At 44.2% G+C, this 19276-nt stretch overlaps 1 protein-coding gene across 1 annotated transcript; it reads right to left on the minus strand.

Moving 5' to 3' along the window:
- Positions 1-4151: 4151 nt before the first annotated feature.
- Positions 4152-10898, minus strand: LOC147061298 (GPI alpha-1,2-mannosyltransferase 3-like). Its single transcript, XM_085932080.1, is given in 12 exon segments — positions 4152-4382; positions 4453-4630; positions 5488-5692; positions 7525-7589; positions 7671-7908; positions 8573-8598; positions 8697-8837; positions 8918-9199; positions 9287-9406; positions 9596-9719; positions 9816-10041; positions 10825-10898. Coding segments are annotated over 11 exon segments (1719 nt in total). The 5' UTR covers positions 9925-10041; positions 10825-10898.
- Between the last annotated feature and the right edge of the window lie 8378 nt (positions 10899-19276).

Here is a 19276-nt window from a genome sequence, read left to right on the forward strand (position 1 = left end):
GGACTCCCAGACTTCCCTCTCCCCAGCCACTTCATCCAGCTCATCCCGGGGGATCCCAAGGCGTTCCCAGGCCAGCCGAGAGACAGAGTCTCTCCAGCGCGTCCTGGGTCGTCCCCCGGGGTCTCCTGCCATCCTGATGAGATGCCCGAGCCACCTCATCTGGCTCCTCTCAACGTGGAGGAGCAGAGGCTCTACTCCGAGTCTTCCGGATGACCGAGCTTCTCACCCTATGTCTAAGGGAGAGGCCGGACACCCTGCAGAGTAAACTCATTTCGGCCACTTATATCTGGTTGAAGATTAATATGCAATATTCATTCATTTAGATGTCTACAAATGCAAACGTAACATATTTATTCAGCTACCTCTTTGCTGATGGTTTGACTCATCCTCTGATGGCAATGCTGCGGCCCGCACTTGACGACTATGAAGCCATGAAATTGCTGAAAAATGCTGATTCAAGTCTGAGTTCTTGTACTCTGATCGAAAAAAGAATAACACTATTCATCATTCACACCAAAAACTCCTAAACTCACCGGCTAAGGCAACGCCACAAGCATGCACAAGACCTTGACATGGTCAGGCATGTGGGGCAGAAAAAAAGTTTCACTCCAGAGGAAGGAAGGAATACTGTATGTGCTGGTATGATTTTGTAAATTCATAAACAAATCCCTCAAATTGTGAAAGTTATGTTTTTAATATATACGTTAGATGGTTTAACCTTGGCTAGAGCTCAGTATCTAGCAACACTTTACATTCTCAGAAACAGACCATAAGGTTATGTTATCCTAAATAAAAATAGCTGATAGTTAGCTTACCTGTGTTGGGTAAGCTCTTTCCAAAATGTACTGTATTGCCAGTGGTGTCAATTTAACACATTAACGGGATTCATCCAGCCCCCTTTTAAAGCCATTAATTTTTTCAATCGCGCGATTAAGGTTCAGTTTATCCAAATAAAAGTTGTACTCTTTTCACAAACTGTTGCCGCAGAAAAACAGCTACACCTCACCGGATCTTGCGAGACCGCAAATAAACATCAAGCACGTTCTGCTGGTGACATTAGTCCTGGCTTGTTAAGCAGAGATTTCATCCGTTTTGAGAATTAAAAGCATCATGGCGAGAAGTCAGAAACAGTGTTGATATGGTGAAGCAAGACCGTGATATTGCTGCTAAGTTCAAAACAGTCTTTAAAAATGGTCTTTGTTTACATTTTATATGCAAGTGATATTTTTTACACTGCTCAGGAACAAAAGGATGCCACGATGGAAACAAGTTTTCAGCCTACAGAGGGCTCAGTGTATAAACACCCCAAAAATCAAAGTGAAAAAATGATGTGCCAGGCTCGTCCATTTTGCCTAAATTCAATTTCTGCAATTCAAAACTCTTTTCAATATCTCGTGTAGCCCCCGCACGCTTGTATGCATGCTTGACAACGTCGCGGCATGCTCCTAATGAGACGACGGATGGTGTCTTGTGGAATGTCCTCACAGATCTGTCTCAGGGCATCAGTGAGCTCCTGTAAAGTCTAACGAGCAACCTGGCCAAATTCCTTCATCCTCCAGATAGTGTCTGCATACTCTTGCAATGTCGTGGATCAGGAGGAACCCAGGACCTACTGCACCAGCGTAGGGTCTGACCATGGGTGCAAGGATTTCAGACCGATACCTAATGGCAGTCAGACTGCCGTTCTCTAGCCTGTAGAGGTCCGTCCCTCCATGGAAATGCCTCCCCTGATCATCACTGACCCACCACCGAACCGGTCATGCTGAATGATGTTGCAGGCAGTGTAGCGCTCTCCTTGGCTTCTCCAGACCCGTTCTTGTCTATCACAGGTGCTCACGGTAAACCTGCTCCCATCTGTGAAAAGCACAGGGCGCCAGTGGCAGACTTGCCAATTCTGGTGTTCTATGGCAAATGCCAATCGAGCTCCACGGTGCTTGAGTAGTGAGCATAGGGCACACTACAGGACGTCGTGCCCTGAGGCCACCCTCGTGAAGTCTGTTTCTGACTGTTTGTGCAAAAACATTCACACCAGTAGCCTGCTGAAGGTCATTCTGTAGGGCTCGGGCAGTGCTCAACCTGTTCCTCCTTGCATAAAGCAGCGGCTATTGGTCCTGCTGATGGGATGAGAACCGTCTTACGGCCCTGTCCAGCTCTCCTAGAGTAACTGCCTGTCTCCTGGAATCTCCTCCATGCTCTGGAGATTGTACTGGGAGACACAACAAATCTTGCAACAGCACGCATGGATGTGTTATCCTGGAGGAGTTAGACAATCTGCGCAACTTCAGGAGGGTTAAGAAATCGCCTCATGCTTCCAGTCGTGATAATGACTCTTGCTAAAGCCAACACTTGTGGAAAAACTGTTTAAAAAGATCAAGAGGGAGGAGCTTGAAATGGCCTCCACCTGCAAAACCAGTCCTGTTTTGGGGACCATCTCGTTGTTGCCCCTCTAGTGTACCTGTTGTTAATTAAATCAACACCAATGCAGCTGAAAGTGATTAACAACCCCCTCTGCCACGTGCCTGACCAAAACCTTATCAGAAAAGTGTAATTGAATTCATGCCATACCCTGATAAAAAACTGTTCCTTTAATTTTTTTGAGTAGTGTATAATGCCCAAATTTTGACTTCTTTGACTGTTGAGGACTTGTTTGTCTAACTTTTTATAAATTTAATCCAATTCAATTAAAAAAAATTTGTCTGCACAAGAAAATCAATCCTCTTCTTCATGATAAGGGTATCGATATTTGGTCAAATAATCGCACAGGAAAAAAATATCTGGTCATTTTTTTTCAATTAATAAAACGTGTGATTAACAAAAATGTAATCGCTTGACAGCATTATGTATTACATTTTACGAGTTACTTGCATTTGAAAGTAATACATTTCTTTACAATATTACTGTCAGAATAGCATATGAGTTCAACATATTTAAATTACTTTTGACTTTTAAAAGCGGGCATTAAATTAATAACATTGATTTTTGACACTTTACGAGGAAAATGTTCATTTTGCCACCCTTAACGTACCTGGTAATATTAAATTACAGTGGAGCCTCGGTTTTCGAACACAATCCGTTCCAGAAGGCTGTTCCAGAAGTGAATCGTTGGAATTACGAATCATGTTTTCCCATTACAAATAATGGATAAAATATTAATCCGTTCCAATAAAAAAATAAAAAAAAAACGCCTTTCGTAAGCATTTTTTCATTTGCGCATTTCTGTCCGATCGCGTATTCCAGCGACCCCAATTGTCGCTGGAATACGACAATCCAGGCCAGGATTGCCTGCACTGCATTTATACAGTGCAGGCAATCCTTTTTGCCGCCGAACGGCACCGCGCTGGTCGCATTATTGTGACAGAGCCGTCGCTGAAATTCAGAAAATATTTTTAAAGTCCTGATTTACTTTCCGAAATTTAAGTGGACACCTGTGCGCTGGGAGCTTAATTTTGTCCAATTGCGCAACTGCAGCGCACCACCAAACGCGGAACTGCACCGCGCTGGTCGCATTATTGTGACAGACCGGTCGCTAAAATTGAGAAAATATTTTTCAAGTCCTATTGGACTTTCCAAAATTTAAGTGGACCTCAGTGCGAAGGGAGCTTAATTTGGTCCGATCGCGCAACCGCCCGCAGCGCGCCGGGCGCTCACTGTCGCATTGCTTTAGGAGTGTCTTTGTGTTTTAGGATGGCTTTACTGGAGCAGTAAATATACTACACAATGCACATACTCACAATGAAGTATGAGCCACTTACTTCATTTGGAGGCATGAGTAGAGTTGATGCAATCCTCAGAGTAACGAGAATGTAATAACGAACGGAGTCACTTGGCATGCGGGTCCTCTCTGCTCATCGCGCGAGTTTCGACAACCAAATTTCGTCCGACATCCAAAGCAAAAAAATCTCGAATTTTTTGTTGAATACCGAATTGTTCGAGAACCGGGATGTTCGAAAACCGAGGCTCCACTGTATAATGAGGATCTTTAACGTTATAATGTGGGCTGTAATGTTAAATGTTTTGACGCTATGGTGGGAAAACATTACCTTTGCTTAACATTTGTATTAGGATGATTTATTTTATAATATACATATTGGAACTGATGTTTGGTCCAGCAAACAATCCCAAACTGTCCACCATATCAAATAAATTAACACTCAAAATAATTTACACACAAATAGTGGTAAATGAAGTATAATTGGTCTAACAAGAATAGATATTCTTGCCAAAACATTTTGAACATCCAGTAGGTAAAAATCAGATGAGGTCCTGCAGTCATCGGTGCCTCTCATAAAGATTCTTCCTCCAACTCCTCCGTCGGGAAAATGAGTGTGAAATATGTCAGTTGTTTTCCTGTAGTTGTTTTCACGCAGAAATGCTGTGATCTTCTACAACATAAAAGCGCACCAGCATTTAAGTAAGGGTTTTAAACCAGATTTGGCTGCACTTTTCCTTTACCTTTTCCATTACATCAAAGAGAACCAAGTGAGTAGGAAGTGAATCCGCAAGTGGATACGAAGTTCGGAGCCAGAGAAGTGGGTCATTGTTGAATCTTTCTGATTCTGTCTCATGGTCCAGCTGGCTGAGATCACGCGGGCCCTCGAGGAACCTCATCTTTAGTGGGCAGTGGACGTGGCTGCAAGGGGAGGAAAAATAACTGAAAATCTCCATACAGTCCATCCAGACAGTATACAGTGCTTTTGCTCAAATTTTGTCATAATATGACCTTACTCTAAAATGGAATTGCACACCCACACCACACCAAAATTCCACACAACACTTTGGAATGATGTTTTTTGTTGGATTCCCGGAGAAAGAGCCTTTTTGCCAAACAGTATGTAATAAAATTGGCAGTGTTGAGATAAAGAGCAGATAAAATAAATGAAAAGCCTACTAGAACATTTTTAAATTTCTTTGGGATGAAGCAGAGGTGGCAGCTCGGTGGCACATTGGTTAGCCCACTGGTTAGCACGTCGGCCTCACAGTTAAGAGGGCCCCGGTTCAATTCCATCTCCAACCCTCGCTGTGTAGAGTTTGCATGTTCTCCTCGAGCCAGTGTGGGTTTCCTCTGGGCACTCCGGTTTCCTCCCACATCCCAGAAACATGCTTGATTGAGCTCTCAAAAATTGACCCCAGGTGTGAGAGCGAGTGCAGATAGTTGTTTGTCTCTGTATGCCCTGCGATTGGCTGGCAACCAGTTCAGGGTGTCCTCTGCCTACTGCCCGATGACCGCTGGGATAGGCTCCAGCACATCCTAACCCCCGCGGGGACAAAGCGGTACGGAAAATTGATGGCTGGATTAAACAGAGGTATTCACCCATTGAACATGAGTTTGAATATGATTAGTTACCTCAGATCATTGCCACATCTCCCATTATAATTGGGTGTGCAAAATTGTGCAACCTCATTATCGTTTTTCTTTTTACAATTGAGTTGCACAGTTCATAGAGAAATACTCGGAAGGCTTTCCGGATCCCATGGAGCATTTGGCACCTGTAGTAAGGTGTTGAGTGGCAGGACATGGCAAAGAGGACGTCTGGCTGTGAGACATGGAGACAAAGTGCATGGATGTGGCTCATGATGTCCAGAGCTCCACGCTGGTGAATCAGGCCTGTGTAGAGAGCTAGGGGCAGGTTGGAGGCCAACAAACCAGCAGTGGCTGCTCGTCGCCAAGCTTTCATACGAGCCATCGTTGCCCCTGTTAACACACGCAAATGCTTAAACATGAAATGGTTCAGCCATTCTTTATTCCAAACCCATCAAGCACTTATATTGTCAAGAGAGAATTCACAATACATTATAATGTCCATCATTGGCGTTAGTATGGGAATATGCAAGCTCTGGTGGTGACCGTATTTGGTGGAACTGACATATTCCTTCATAGGGAACTATAGATAACATACATACCCTCTTAAAGGTCAAATGTGAAGTAAACTTTTAAATTATTTACATTAATTTTTAAGTGGATGTGAAGCGTAAATTTGCCAGCTAATGTGCTTGAAATCTTGATTATTATGAAACCTCTGCCTGTGACGCTGTGATGAAACAATAAAAGTTGTTAGCCTCAGAGACAGTGTCTGCTCAGCTTTAGTATGCCACCGTAAAATATTTTGTCCAACATCGCAATAACCGAATTGGACTTGATTCTACCCTTGGCTCCAAGGAAGTCGCGGTGAAAGTAAGCCATTTTAAACTGAAAACTTTTTGAACCCGTTTTAAGGTTTCAAATCAAAATAAGTGAATAAGGTGAGGCTTTTTGAAGTTCTTTGGCCGCCACCGGATGGTGTGGATACTCTGATCTGATCACTCCATGACTTTGATCGAATTGGGTTTCCTATCTGTTGCACTATGACTGTTATGACTTTTTTTTTTACTGACGGACGGACCGGTGACAGAAGCAACGGTGGCTGATGGCACGTTTAAAATGCCGAGGACAGACATTTACATTATGAATTAATTAAGATGAGCAAGCGAAGGGTGCCCAGGTCATGGATGAAAGATGGATCAGCAAAATTTGGTAAACTGGCCACTTCTTATAGTACTAACTAAAGTGACTGAACAAATAACTAACTATACATTATACAGGGGTTTTCAACTGGTTTTGTCCAAGGGACCACTATTATGAACAAGAAGCAAAGTGGGGACCACTGCTTTGGCAGAATATTATTTTATTTTGCTGAGGATAGACCCACAGGCTATTTATTTGCATCTGTATGTCTATTTTGGGAATCTCAGCTACATTTGACATAATTTGGATAAATAAATTTGGTAAATGATTTCACAAAATTATCTGGAAAATAAATAGAGTTTAAATAATAAATACATAGGCGGCTCGGTGGGGCACTGGGTAGCATGTCCGCCTCACAGTTAGGAGGGTACGGGTTCGATTCCACCTCCGGCCCTCCCTGTGTGGAGTTTGCATGTTCTCCCTGAGCCCGCGTGGGTTTTCTCCGGGCACTCCGGTTTACTCCCACATCCCAAAAACATGCTTGATAGGCCGATTGAGCACTCCAAATTGTCCCTAGGTATGAGTGCGAGTGGGAATGGTTGTTCGTCTCTGTGTGCCCTGCAATTGGTTGGCAACCAGTTCAGGGTGTCCCCCGCCTGCTGCCCGATGACGGCTGGGATAGGCTCCAGCACGCCCGCGACCCCCGTGGGGACTAAGCGGTTCAGAAAATGGATGGATAATAAATACATTTTAGTTTTAAAATTGTTACAATCATTTGACATTTACATTTTCGCAGGCCACCTGCGATACAGTTACAGAAAATTAAAGGGCTGCGGACCACCGACTGACAATCCCTGTTATACAACATTTAAGATAAGGTAATACAAAGTCTTCAATAGAGTGAAAGACAATGTGGTAGTATTTAAATTCATATTCATGGTGATGTCACCATTTTTAGTCATTTTCAAGTGACTACTCATGTACTATCCATAACAAAACAGAACATACTGCAGTAAACAGTCAAGCTCAAAGAGAATTTACACACTAGATGGTGTGAGTAAACAGTTGCAACAGGGACTTACCACAGAAGATCATACAAAAGGGAAGCACAGGGTAGATGAATCTAAACTCCTTGTGAGGAAGCAGGCTAAAAACAAATTGAGTATGGTGCAAGCTGACTAGGATTCTTACAAGTAGTAAAGAAAGAGAGACAATTATGATGCCTTACCTGTATGCCCCGATGGTCCAGGCAATGGCCACCAGCAGGATTTTGTATCTTCTAAATGCCAGGAAGCATCCATATAAAAAGAATGGCAGATGGGGGCCAATTATGACCGGGAAGCCCTGAGTGAGGTACCAGTGCCATGGGTGGGTGCCGAAATGACTGGCCCATCCGTCCAAGACGTTTACCTTCAGGAAGTTGAAATGTACGAAGACCCACTTACACAAAAGAAAACAACTGATGAACCAAAAACATCCTTTAATTCACACCCACTAGACACTGGCGCAGTGGCACACTGGACGGTGGCACCTTCAGAAATGTTTCATTCGGGTGGACAAATATGGAGACCCTTAAATTCCCGGGGTCCTATACCAAAACTAAAAGCCATACTTTCAGAATATAATTATACCAGTGGAGTCAAACTCGTTTATCGAAGTTATGATTTCTTTCAGAGGGCCATTATTATAACTGTGAAACCAATTAAGGGTGACTGGTTTAAAGAGGAAAAATAAAAAATAAAAAAAAAATAAGGCGGCTCGGTGGGGCAGTGGGTAACACGTCCGCCTCACAGTTAGGAGGGTGTGGGTTCGATTCCACCTCCGGCCCTCCCTGTGTGGAGTTTGCATGTTCTCCCCGTGTCCACGTGGGTTTTCTCCGGGCACTCCGGTTTCCTCCCACATCCCAAAAACATGCCAAATAGGCCAATTGAGCACTCCAAATTGTCCCTAGGTGTGAGTGCGAGTGCAAATGGTTGTTCGTCTCTGTGTGCCCTGCGATTGGTTGGCAAACGGTTCGGGGTGTCCCCCGCCTGCTGCCCGATGACCGCTGGGATAGGCTCCAGCACGCCCGCGGGGACTAAGCGGTTCAGAAAATGGATGGATATATATATAAAATATATGGAGTAATTATGGTTGGAATCACAACGGCTAAAGCCCTACAAAGGAGACAAAAGCACTGTTGGCGCTAAACAGACGCGAAAAAAAAGAAATATGATAATATGATGATAATATATCAAATTAGAAACACAATTACCCAATGGGAATGTAGTCATGCACCACCAGTCTCAGTTTGTTGTCTTCTAGCCAGAAATGATAAATCAACAGCGGAAGCCAGAAAATCAAGGCCGTCGGGCGAACAATAGCCGCCAGTGCAACGAGGCTCAAATATTTTTTGCTGAAGGGGAAAAAAACACGAACGAGATGTCAACCAGAAATTCGTGGCACATCTAGAAATGTTGATGACATGAAGTAGACCTGCTGTGTGTTTTGGATCCAGGCAGGGGGAAGTAACAGAGAGCCAGACAAGTGATGGTGGCCTCCACGCTGTTACTCAGCGTTCTGCTGCAACAGTACCATGTGAACCATGAGCACAGGTGGCAGAAGAACTGCACGCACAAACACAATCAAAACATGATGGACTGGATATTTCCTCAAGAAAGAAACGGATAGGGCGAGGTACCGTCCAGCTCTTCAACAAGGAAGAGGAATTTGAAATCTGCAAACGCAGTGAATAGTGCATGAAGTAGGCGGGGCAAACTTATCTGCAGAGAAAACAAACTAATTTAAATAAAAAAAATATTTTCTGAACTAAACATGACTGAATGAACAGATGAAAAAAAATACACTTGCCATAATACACACAGAGTCACAGTACAATGTAGTACTTTATAGATGATGGCGAAGAAGAGGGGATAGGTGAAGCCTCTTATGCCTTCCTTCCATTCCCATGTCAGATGGCCATAAGTCACATTGTTAAGGTGTTCACAAAAATGGTAAAATAAGTTTACTGAATGTGACTAGCAGATTTAAATAAAATTTTGGTGTGTACTAAGTTTGAGACCAAAGTCCACTGGGATTGGCTCGAGTTGAAAAAAAGGACACGACTGAAAAAATGCATTGATGCTGTCAAAATGAATTGAGATCAAAGAATATTTGAAGGCCATGTGGTGGGAGACTTCCACAGCCTGCCAGTACTCATCTGGAACGAAGCTGCTCTGAACCAGAAAACAGTTCAAGATGCGGAAAATAACACAAAATGCCGCAATCCTCAGCACTTCTGTATAGAGAAAAGAAACAATAACTTTAAGTTGGAGTGAATTGACAAAGCAATCACAACCTTCTAATGACCTCACATTATAGGGAAATAACCCACCTGTGCTGAGACGGGCATTGTTTTTGGTTTTTAACGGTGATTTGGTTTCCCCAAGTTTCACCTCCGTCCCATTCCTCTCAAACCGTGAACGCTGTCTTAAAGTCTCCATGTGGATGTTGCGTCCTTACACCTGCTGCAGACGCGCGGCCAGGACAGGCGAGGAAATAACTTGGTTTACTTTCCGCTCTCCGCGTGGAAATGAGACGTGTGTAACCTGGCTCGCACGCTTAGTTTTCCCCAGCACGTGAAAAGTAAAAAAAAAAAAAAAAAAAAAGTCATTTTAGTTCAGTTATTTTGAGAAGACGGAAAGGGCACACGCAGCGACCACTTTTAATCACGTGCAACTGACTTGCATGTTCAAATGAAGTAAATCCAAAGGACCCTTTTCTTTCACGGAATTTTGTGAATTATTTCGTCATTAAAATATCAATATCGTGTTTATTTCTTGCTCAAGTACACGGGCAAGTAGGGAGGAGTCACAGCGTTCTTCGTGCCTGCCTACTTCGCACACATTAAATGTTTTTTTCTTTATGTCGCAAAATATTGATGTGTATATGTACTGCACATGCTTACGTACATTCTACTAAATATGTGTGCGACATTTAGTCATTCTGATAGGCCAGAATACCAGTGAAAGTTATTTCTAGAGGGGGTTCAGGTCCACAATTATAGGCACAGTATACATACACGTTTTTTTTTTTTATTGTGTGTACAATTCTGCGTGTGAATTGTTAAATATGCATTTGTTGAACAGGGTTTTTACACCAATGTAACACGGTTTTGAAAATGTTCACACACATACTCAGGTCTCAGATATTAAAGTATAGTGAGCCCTCGTTTTTTCGCTGGGGCTGCTTCCAGAACCACCCGCGAAAAACGGACATCCGCGAAATAGATGCATTATTTAGAAATTTAAACACCAATGTATTGAAGTTTCCAACAAATAGTATTTCTTGTTGGCCACTAGAGTGCATGGGTGGATTGTAAGTTAAGTAAAAGTGTGGTTTACCTTGCCAAGTAATGCGAAGTGTCCAACCTCATGCACAGCGAAACCGAAGTGTGTCACTGTTGCGCATGAATTTCCTGTTGCATTGTGGTCCAATGCACAATATTAGAGCTTTTTAAACCCTCTCTCGCGGGTTAGGGCGTGTATATAGACACCAATCGCCGTCAGTCCTCGCTGTTGGTGCCACGAATTCTGACTTGTGCTCGAGGACGAGGACATGGCGGGAAGAGAGCACTCGCACTGACACGTATTCGAGGAGCGTTTGCTTGGAACTGCACAAAACTTGTATGGAAATTCTTCCAAAAGAACCTAGGATTTAAATATTTCGAAGGTAGCGAGCCAGTTATGGCGGTGCCGGGCTGGGGGGGAAAAAAATAAATAAATAAAAAATTGCGCCATAACACATTACGCCTGCTATTATTCTCTTCTCTGGCCATGGCTGGGTCACAGGAAGGTAGTAGTTGGGGTATGGGTGAGGGGGATAAGGAAGAGGAGGGGAGTTGGAGTTGGGAAATGGTGGGGAGTAGGGGAGTGAAGCGTCTCAGGGAAGTTGCAGAAAGGCAGAGGAAAGAGGAGACATGGAGGGTTGTAGTGAGGTTTGAAGGAGAGGGTGGCGTGAAGGGTATGGATCCAGTTAAATTGACCAAAGTAATTGGAAAACAGGTTGGAGAGGTGGAGTTTGCGAAAGTGTTGAATGACGGCAATCTGTTGCTTGTGTGTACCTCTGAGGAGCAGGTTGCAAAAGCTCAAAGGCTGCAAGTAGTTGGGAAGAGTGTGGTGGAAAAGGTGGCGAGGGTGGGAGGAGAAGGAAATAAAGGTGTGATATATGGGATTCCAGTGTCTATGGATGTGAAGGAGCTTGTGAGGAGCCTCAAGATGAAGTGTGATGTGGTGCAGGGTGCGCAGCGGTTGACTAGGGGGGTTGAGAAGAGTGTCACTGAGTCTGTGCTAGTGCTATTCAGTTCGAAGGAGATACCTGAGGAGGTGTATCTCGGATTCATGAGGTACAGAGTGAGAGAGTACGTGCAGAAGCCAATGAGGTGTTTTAAGTGTCAGAAGTTTGGACATGTGGCAAAGTTCTGTAGAGGGGTCAATAGATGTGCTAAGTGTGGGGGAGACCATGACTATGGGGAGTGTGGTGAGGGAGTGAGTCCAAAATGCTGCAATTGTGGTGGGAAGCACAGCGCGGCGTACTGGGGATGTGAAGTGATGAGAAGGGAGGTGAAGATTCAGAATGTAAAGGTGAAGGACAAAGTATCCTATGCTGAGGCAGCCAGACGGGTGGGGGGAACGGAGAGGAATGGTGGAGGGAAGGTCGGAGTGGAGGTCGGCTCAGGGAATGCTGGGAGCCAGAGGCAGGAAACAAGCAGGGAAAAGGAGTCCAGGGCACAGGGAGAGAAGAAGGAGCTGGTTATATACATTGCAGGGGTAATTAATGCTACAGCTGAGGTTAAGTCCAAGACTGAGAGGATTCAAATCATCACGAAGGCTGCTATTCAACATCTAGGCTTGGTAGGATTAAAGTGGGAGGAGATAAGGGAGGGGCTGAATGGACAGCCAAACCAGAAAGCAGGTAGTGTAGGATAATCTACTGATTATGTTACTCTTACAATGGAATGCTAGGAGTTTGGTAGCGAATGGCCAAGATTTTAAGAAATTTATTGACAGCAGGAGTGTTAAGCCAGATATTATATGTGTACAGGAGACATGGTTAAGACCTAACCTGGATTTCGTTTTGAGTGACTATGTTGTCTTCAGGAGGGATAGGGATCACGGTAATGGAAGGGGGTGTGCAACATTTGTAAGGAAGGGAGTGCCGTACAGAGTAGTGGGTCGAGGGACAGAGCAGGAGTATGTGGTGGTGGAAGTTTGGGCGGGCAGGAGGAAAGTAGGGATAATAAACTATTATAATCCAAGTAAGCAGCTGAAGTTGAATGAGTTGGAGAAGGTAGAGGGACAGGATGGTGATAGTGTTATATGGTGCGGGGATTTTAACGCTCATAATACATTATGGGGAGGGGAAAAAACAGATAATGATGGGCAGGTAATCGAAGATATGTTGAATGGTAGAAATTTAGTGTGTGTTAGCGATGGTAGAAAGACTAGGATAGATGTAAGAACTGGAAAGGAATCCGTATTAGATCTTACTTTAGTGTCTGGTAGACTGGCGCCGAGGTGTGAATGGGAGGTATATGAAAGAGGGACCATAGGGAGTGATCACTATCCAATTCTGTGTAAAATGGACGTTAGTGTGGCGTTGAATGTAGAGGATAGGAGTGGAAGGTGGGTGTTCAGTAAGGCCGACTGGGAAACTTTTGGGGTAGTGAGTGATGCATTTCTTATTGCAGGGCGAGAAACTAGTGATGTGGAGGAATATGAATTAGAGGTGCGGCAGTTTATTCTTCTGGCGGCAGAGACTACAATACCCAAAAGTACAGGCAGGAATAAGAGGAAAGCGGTTCCATGGTGGAATGATAAGTGTGGAGAGGTAGTTAAGAACAGAAATAGATCTTTAAGAGTACTGAAGAGGACTCATAATTGCCAACATCTGATTGAGTATAAGAGGTTGCAGGCAGTGGTCAGGAGGACTATCAGAGAAACGAAAAGGGCGTATTGGAGGGGGTACTGTAGTTCTATTGGGAGCACAACCACAATAGGTGAAGTGTGGGGGATGATTAGAAAAATGGGAGGTAATAGGAGGGAGTGGGGTTACCCAATCCTTTTGGATGGGGGCCAGGTAGCTATAACAAATGTGGAGAAGGCAGAAATGATGGTGAACACTCTGAGCAAAGTACATAGTCCCAATAACCTGGCAGAGGAAGAGAGTAGGGGCAGAGAGGAAACTAAAGGTGTGTATGCAGGGGCTTTTCACAAGAAAGGGTTATTGGAGGATAAGTATAATGACCCATTCACAGTAGGGGAATTGAGGAGGGCACTGGCTAAATGTAAGAACTCGGCTCCGGGTAAAGATGGTGTTTGTTATATCATGTTGAGGCATTTAAGGGATGTGGGATTGCGGAAGTTGTTGAACTTGTATAATAAAGTCTGGGAGGAGGGGAAGATCCCATCAGGATGGAAAGAAGCGGTTATTATACCCATTAGAAAGCCGGGGAAAGATGCAAGCAATCCGGCAAATTATAGGCCTATAGCCTTAACATCACATATGGGTAAATTAATGGAGAGACTGGTGAATGGGAGACTGATGCATTTTATGGAGGAAAGAGGACTGATGGCCAGTTGTCAGAGTGGATTTAGAAAATGGAGAAGTACTACTGATTCACTGGTATGCTTGGAGCATGAAATCAGGACAGCTCAGGTAAGGAAAGAGACGGTTGCGGCAGTGTTTTTAGATGTAGAGAAAGCGTATGATATGCTGTGGGTGGACGGTCTTTTGATAAAGTTGCACTTACTGGGGGTGGGTGGAAGTATGTTTAATTGGGTAATAGAGTTTTTAAGTAACAGAAGTATTCAGGTTAAGATAGGCCTAGAAATCTCCAGGAGGTGCTTTGTTAAAAATGGGATCCCGCAGGGAAGTGTGATAAGCCCATTATTGTTCAATGTAATGATTAATGATGTTTTTACAGACCTGCACCCAGGAGTAGGCAAGTCATTGTTTGCAGACGATGTGGGTTTGTGGAAGAGGGGAAAAAATATGAAACATATTGTGAAGAAAGTACAGGAAGCTGTAACGCAGGTAGAGTATTGGGGAAGGAAATGGGGTTTTAGATTCTCTGTAGATAAGACTAAATGTATGTTTTTTACTAGAAGGAAGGTTGAGGAGAGTATGCAGGTGCAGCTGTACGGAAAGAGCCTGGAGAAGGTGAAGTGTTTTAAGTTTCTGGGAGTGCTTTTTGATGTACGGATCACGTGGAGGGACCACATTACATACGTGATTGATAAATCTAAGAAAGTTTTAAATGTAATGAGATGTCTGGCTGGAACAGAGTGGGGAGCAAGTAAGTCATCTTTGAGGCAGATATATGTGTCCTTGATAAGATCCAGAATAGAGTATGGGAGCGTGGTTTATGGGTCTGCGTCAAAGTCCCAGTTAGCTAGGCTGGATGTGGTTCAAGCGGCAGCATTGAGGGTGTGCACAGGGGCGGTGAGGTCTTCTCCAGTGTGCTCATTGCAAGTGGAGGTAGGAGAAATGCCACTCAGTTTTAGAAGGAAGCAGCTCCAGGCTAATTACTGGGTTAGCCTGAGGTGCCAAGGGGATGACCATCCAGTTAAGTCGGCATTTCAGGCGAGCTGGGAGAGAGGGGCAGGGAGAGGGGAAAGCTTTGGGTGGACTGGGGAGACAGTGGCGCAAGAGGTGGCTGTTTACGGCATGAATTTCTGCCCAGTGGTATTGTGGCCAGTGACTCCTCTGTGGCAGCTGAGGCCCCCATAGGTTGATATACAGCTAAATTAAATGTGCAGTCATGTAAGAGAACATCGGACAATCTAAGTGTGTTCACTGTGGAATTAGCTGCTATCCTGATGGCAGTGCAATGGGCGGAGCAACTTGTAAATTGTAATTTCTTGGTATGTAGTGACTCTGTGTCTGCAGTTAAAAGTATTGGGAGGGGCAGTTCCCTGAGCCGACAGGACCTTATTCAGGAAATTCTTTTGGCTGTTAGGGATGTCGCAGCAAGGGGGGTTAAGGTAGCACTGATGTGGGTTCCAGCACATGTGGGTATCCTGGCGAATGAGAGGGCTGACAAACTGGCAAAAGAGGCAGTGAAAAAAGAGCGAGTGGAGATCAACATAGCACTGTCTAAGTCTGAGGGTAAAAGTGTTGTGTGGAGGGAAGTGATGCTGCAGTGGCAACAGCGGTGGGAGCAGGAGAGCAGAGGGAGGGACCTGTTCTCAGTGTGTAGTAGAGTGGCTGAGTCAGTTCATGAGTGTGGGAGAGGAGGGTGGAAAAGGAAGGATGAAGTCATTATTGCCAGACTGAGGATAGGACATACTTTTCTTAACAGCACTCTCCACCTTCTGGGGAAACACCGGGATGGGCTGTGCTCTGAGTGTCAGGAGGAGGAGACGGTGCAACATGCGCTGCTTTCCTGTAGGAAATATTATGGGCAAAGGGTTGTGTTGGTGGAGAAGCTGCGGACAGAAGGGCTTGAGGGAATATCGGTGAAAACCATTCTGGAAGTAGGGTCAAGTGGGAGGGGTAAGCGCTGTTTTTTTGAGTTTTTAAAAAGCACTGGTCTGGTGAGGAGAATTTAGAGTTGTAATGTGAAAAAAAAAAAAAAAAGAAAAAAAAAGTAGGGGCGGCAATGCAACTAATAGGATGCAAGCTGCCGTTAAACCCCAACGAAGAAGAAGAAGAAGAAGTCCTCGCTGTTTTGTCTGCTTTGACGCACGTCTACCACCTGATTCCTGTTTGTCTGATCTGCTGTGTAATGAGATGCCACCACGATGCACAACGCAAGCTTGCTGACCTGCGCTATCAGCGTGTATTTAAACGCCATTCTCCTGTCACTTATAAACTCGCAAAGAAACCCTTTCGCGAGAGATTACGTGCGAAGTGGCGAGGGATTACTGTAATATTCACGCATTGTGAAAGGCTGTTCCTCCTCTGTCCGCGAGGAGGCAGTGCCCACTGTCTTGTCTGTTGTAAGCATTTTGGGAACCCTGTGGCAGCTGACCTTGGGCTTTGGGATCTGGCAGTGTGTGAGCTGTTGAATGTGTTTTGGATGAGAGACAACAAGGATGCTGGTTTAAGGAGAGTGAGCTTGTGAGAAAAGCCATTAGTCCGGTTTCTGAATAAACAGGTGTCTTGAAAACTTTCGGCATCCGGGCAGACGCCGTTGCATGTTCATATTTGTATTTCCTACTCTCGTGGTAGACACCTGAATTTCAACTGTATCTCACATGTTTACATTGTGCTCCTTTTTGCTGAGGGGGAGACTGCACTAGAACTAAAACAAGGGTTAGGGTTTTTAAGTAGTGTTTCAAATTTGGTATAGGGTTTTGAAGTAGGGTCTCAAATTGGGGTTAGGATTTCAAAGCAGGGTTTCAAACTGAGGTTAAGGTTTTAGAGTAGTGTTTCATATTAGGGTTAGAGTTTTGTTAGGGTTTCAAACTATGGTAAGGATTTCCAACTGGGCTTAGATTTTCCTCCTAGGGTTAGGGTTTCAAAGTAAGGTTGCACGCTAGAATTCCAAACTAGAGGACATACCATAGCGTGCAGGCATACAAATCCAGAGACCACTCTAATAAATATGGCTTGAGCATGACCTGCTGCATTACTTGACCGGTCAATATTAGTTAAAAACAGTGGCTTGTATTTTTGATCAAAGCCTTTCATGGCCGATCATCACAGCCGATCATCACTAGGGCTGTGCAAATTGATCCAAGTATCGATAGAATCAATGTCAATGTGAGTATTGGTATCACATCGATACCAAATGGCTAGTATTGGGCAGTGTGTGAGCTGAATGTAAACATCATTTACATTTATTTCAATGATTTCAGTTCTTTTCAAATATATTTTTTTAAAGGGATGGACATTTTACGCTCGGTTATACGTATTATGTTTTGTTTGAGCTTTTTCTATTTACCAGCGAGCTGTTCATTATTCTGGCACAACATAAAATACCCTGCCTGCGTGAGAATAGCTTGAAGTGAACTGCAAGTAAACTACCTGCAAGCAGAGTGCATAATTTATCCTCTTGTGTTCTCTCTGATTTGGCAATGCAAGGCCAGCGGAAAGGACACCAAAACAACGGTTAATAAGGTTGCACAAATTAGAATGCTATGAATATCCAGATTACTACCACTTTGTACATTGCAACTTCCATGAAAACAATCCAGGAAGATTCAATCCATTGAAGATATTGAGGCAAGGTTAAGAACTCAACAACAAATCTTAATTTGCACAAAACACGTTATTCAATGGCAACACGGTGAGGCACGTCTGCCTCACGGTTCAGAGGTGCAGGGTTTGATTCCGGCTCCAGTCTTCTCCTGTGGAGTTTGCCTGTTCTCCCTGTTCTCAGTGTGGGTTTCTTTCGGGTACTCCCATTTCCTCCCACATTACAAAAACATGTGCTCCAAATTGTCCGTAGGTGTGATTGTGGATGGTTCTTTGTCCATGTTTGTCTATTGGCTGGCAACCAGTTTAGGATGTCCTTCACTTACTGCCCGAATTCAGCTCGGATAGGCTCCAGCCCGCCCAGGACTAGGTCTGACTGGTTCAGACGCCAGCAGTACGGAACCTCGAGCTTATCTGTTCACAGAGGCAGGGAGGAGCAACATGTCTAAGGAAAGGAGTGAGGAATGTTATCGTGCAGTGACAAAGTTTGTAGTGAAGTAGTGTGTAGTAGCACATGTTGTGATACATTTGATGCATTTATGTTGTCAGGAAAGGAGGGACTCTTGTGTTTAAGTCAAGTCAAGTCAAGTTTATTTGTACAGCCCTAAATCACAAGCAGTCTCAAAGGGCTTCACATAGACAATCAATTGACAATTATTCTCAAAGCATCCCCTGATCTTGGGCTCCCAAAAGGGCAAGGAAAAACTCAAAAAAACCCTACCAGGGGAAAAATGAGAAACCTTGAGAAGGGACCACAGATGGAAGGATCCCCCTTTCAGGATCACCAGGCTGCAATGGATGCAAAGAGGGCACATAAAATACATAATATGGAATTCAAAAAGTGGATGTCCAGGCCAAAGTGAAGAGCTGTCGGAGGTGCCTTCGATTGTCCTGGCAGTGTCCACTAGGAGGGTAATCCGCTGCAGTTCCCTCATGCTGAATTGGTCCACGAGAATCTTGGGTGTCACCTAACCACCTCCCCAGCCGGGAAGGGGTGGGGGGAGTGGGGTCGGGGAGAGGGAGCAAAAACAAACTCCAGCCGAATCGGCCACTACAGGTTAATTAAAGGCCATATCATAGAAATATGTCTTTAAACGTGTCTTAAATGTTTCTACTGAGGTAGCAGTTCTAATATCCATTGGTAGGGCATTCCAGAGCTCTGGAGCCCGAATAGAAAATGCTCTAGCCCCTGCAGACATTTTCTTGGCCCTCTGTGTCACTAAAAGACTAGCGTTTTGCCAACAAAGGTTACGAGACGGAACATAAGGAACGACTAAGTCGACGAGATATGAAGGCGCTAATTTATAGGTTAATAGAAGAACCTTGAAGTCACATCTTAAATGGACCGGGAGCCAGTGTAAATTGGCTAATATTGGGGTAATGTGATCAAATTTTCTTGTCCGTGAGAGCAGCCTTGCAGCAGCATTTTGTACTAACTGTAGACTTTTGAAAATGGACTTGGGAAGACCAGAGAATAATGCATTACAGTAGTCCCGGCGCGATGTGATAAACGCATGTATAATAATTTCCGCATCACCGGTCGAGAGGATTGGGCGAATCTTAGCAATATTACAAAGGTGAAAAAATGCTATTCTGGTTATCTTCTTAATGTGCTTTTGAAAGGAGAGCGTTTGGTCAAATATTACCCTGAGA

This window comes from Syngnathus leptorhynchus, chromosome 2 (genome assembly GCF_054491065.1).
Source record: "Syngnathus leptorhynchus isolate UIUO chromosome 2, UIUO_Slep, whole genome shotgun sequence".
Classification (NCBI taxonomy): domain Eukaryota; kingdom Metazoa; phylum Chordata; class Actinopteri; order Syngnathiformes; family Syngnathidae; genus Syngnathus; species Syngnathus leptorhynchus.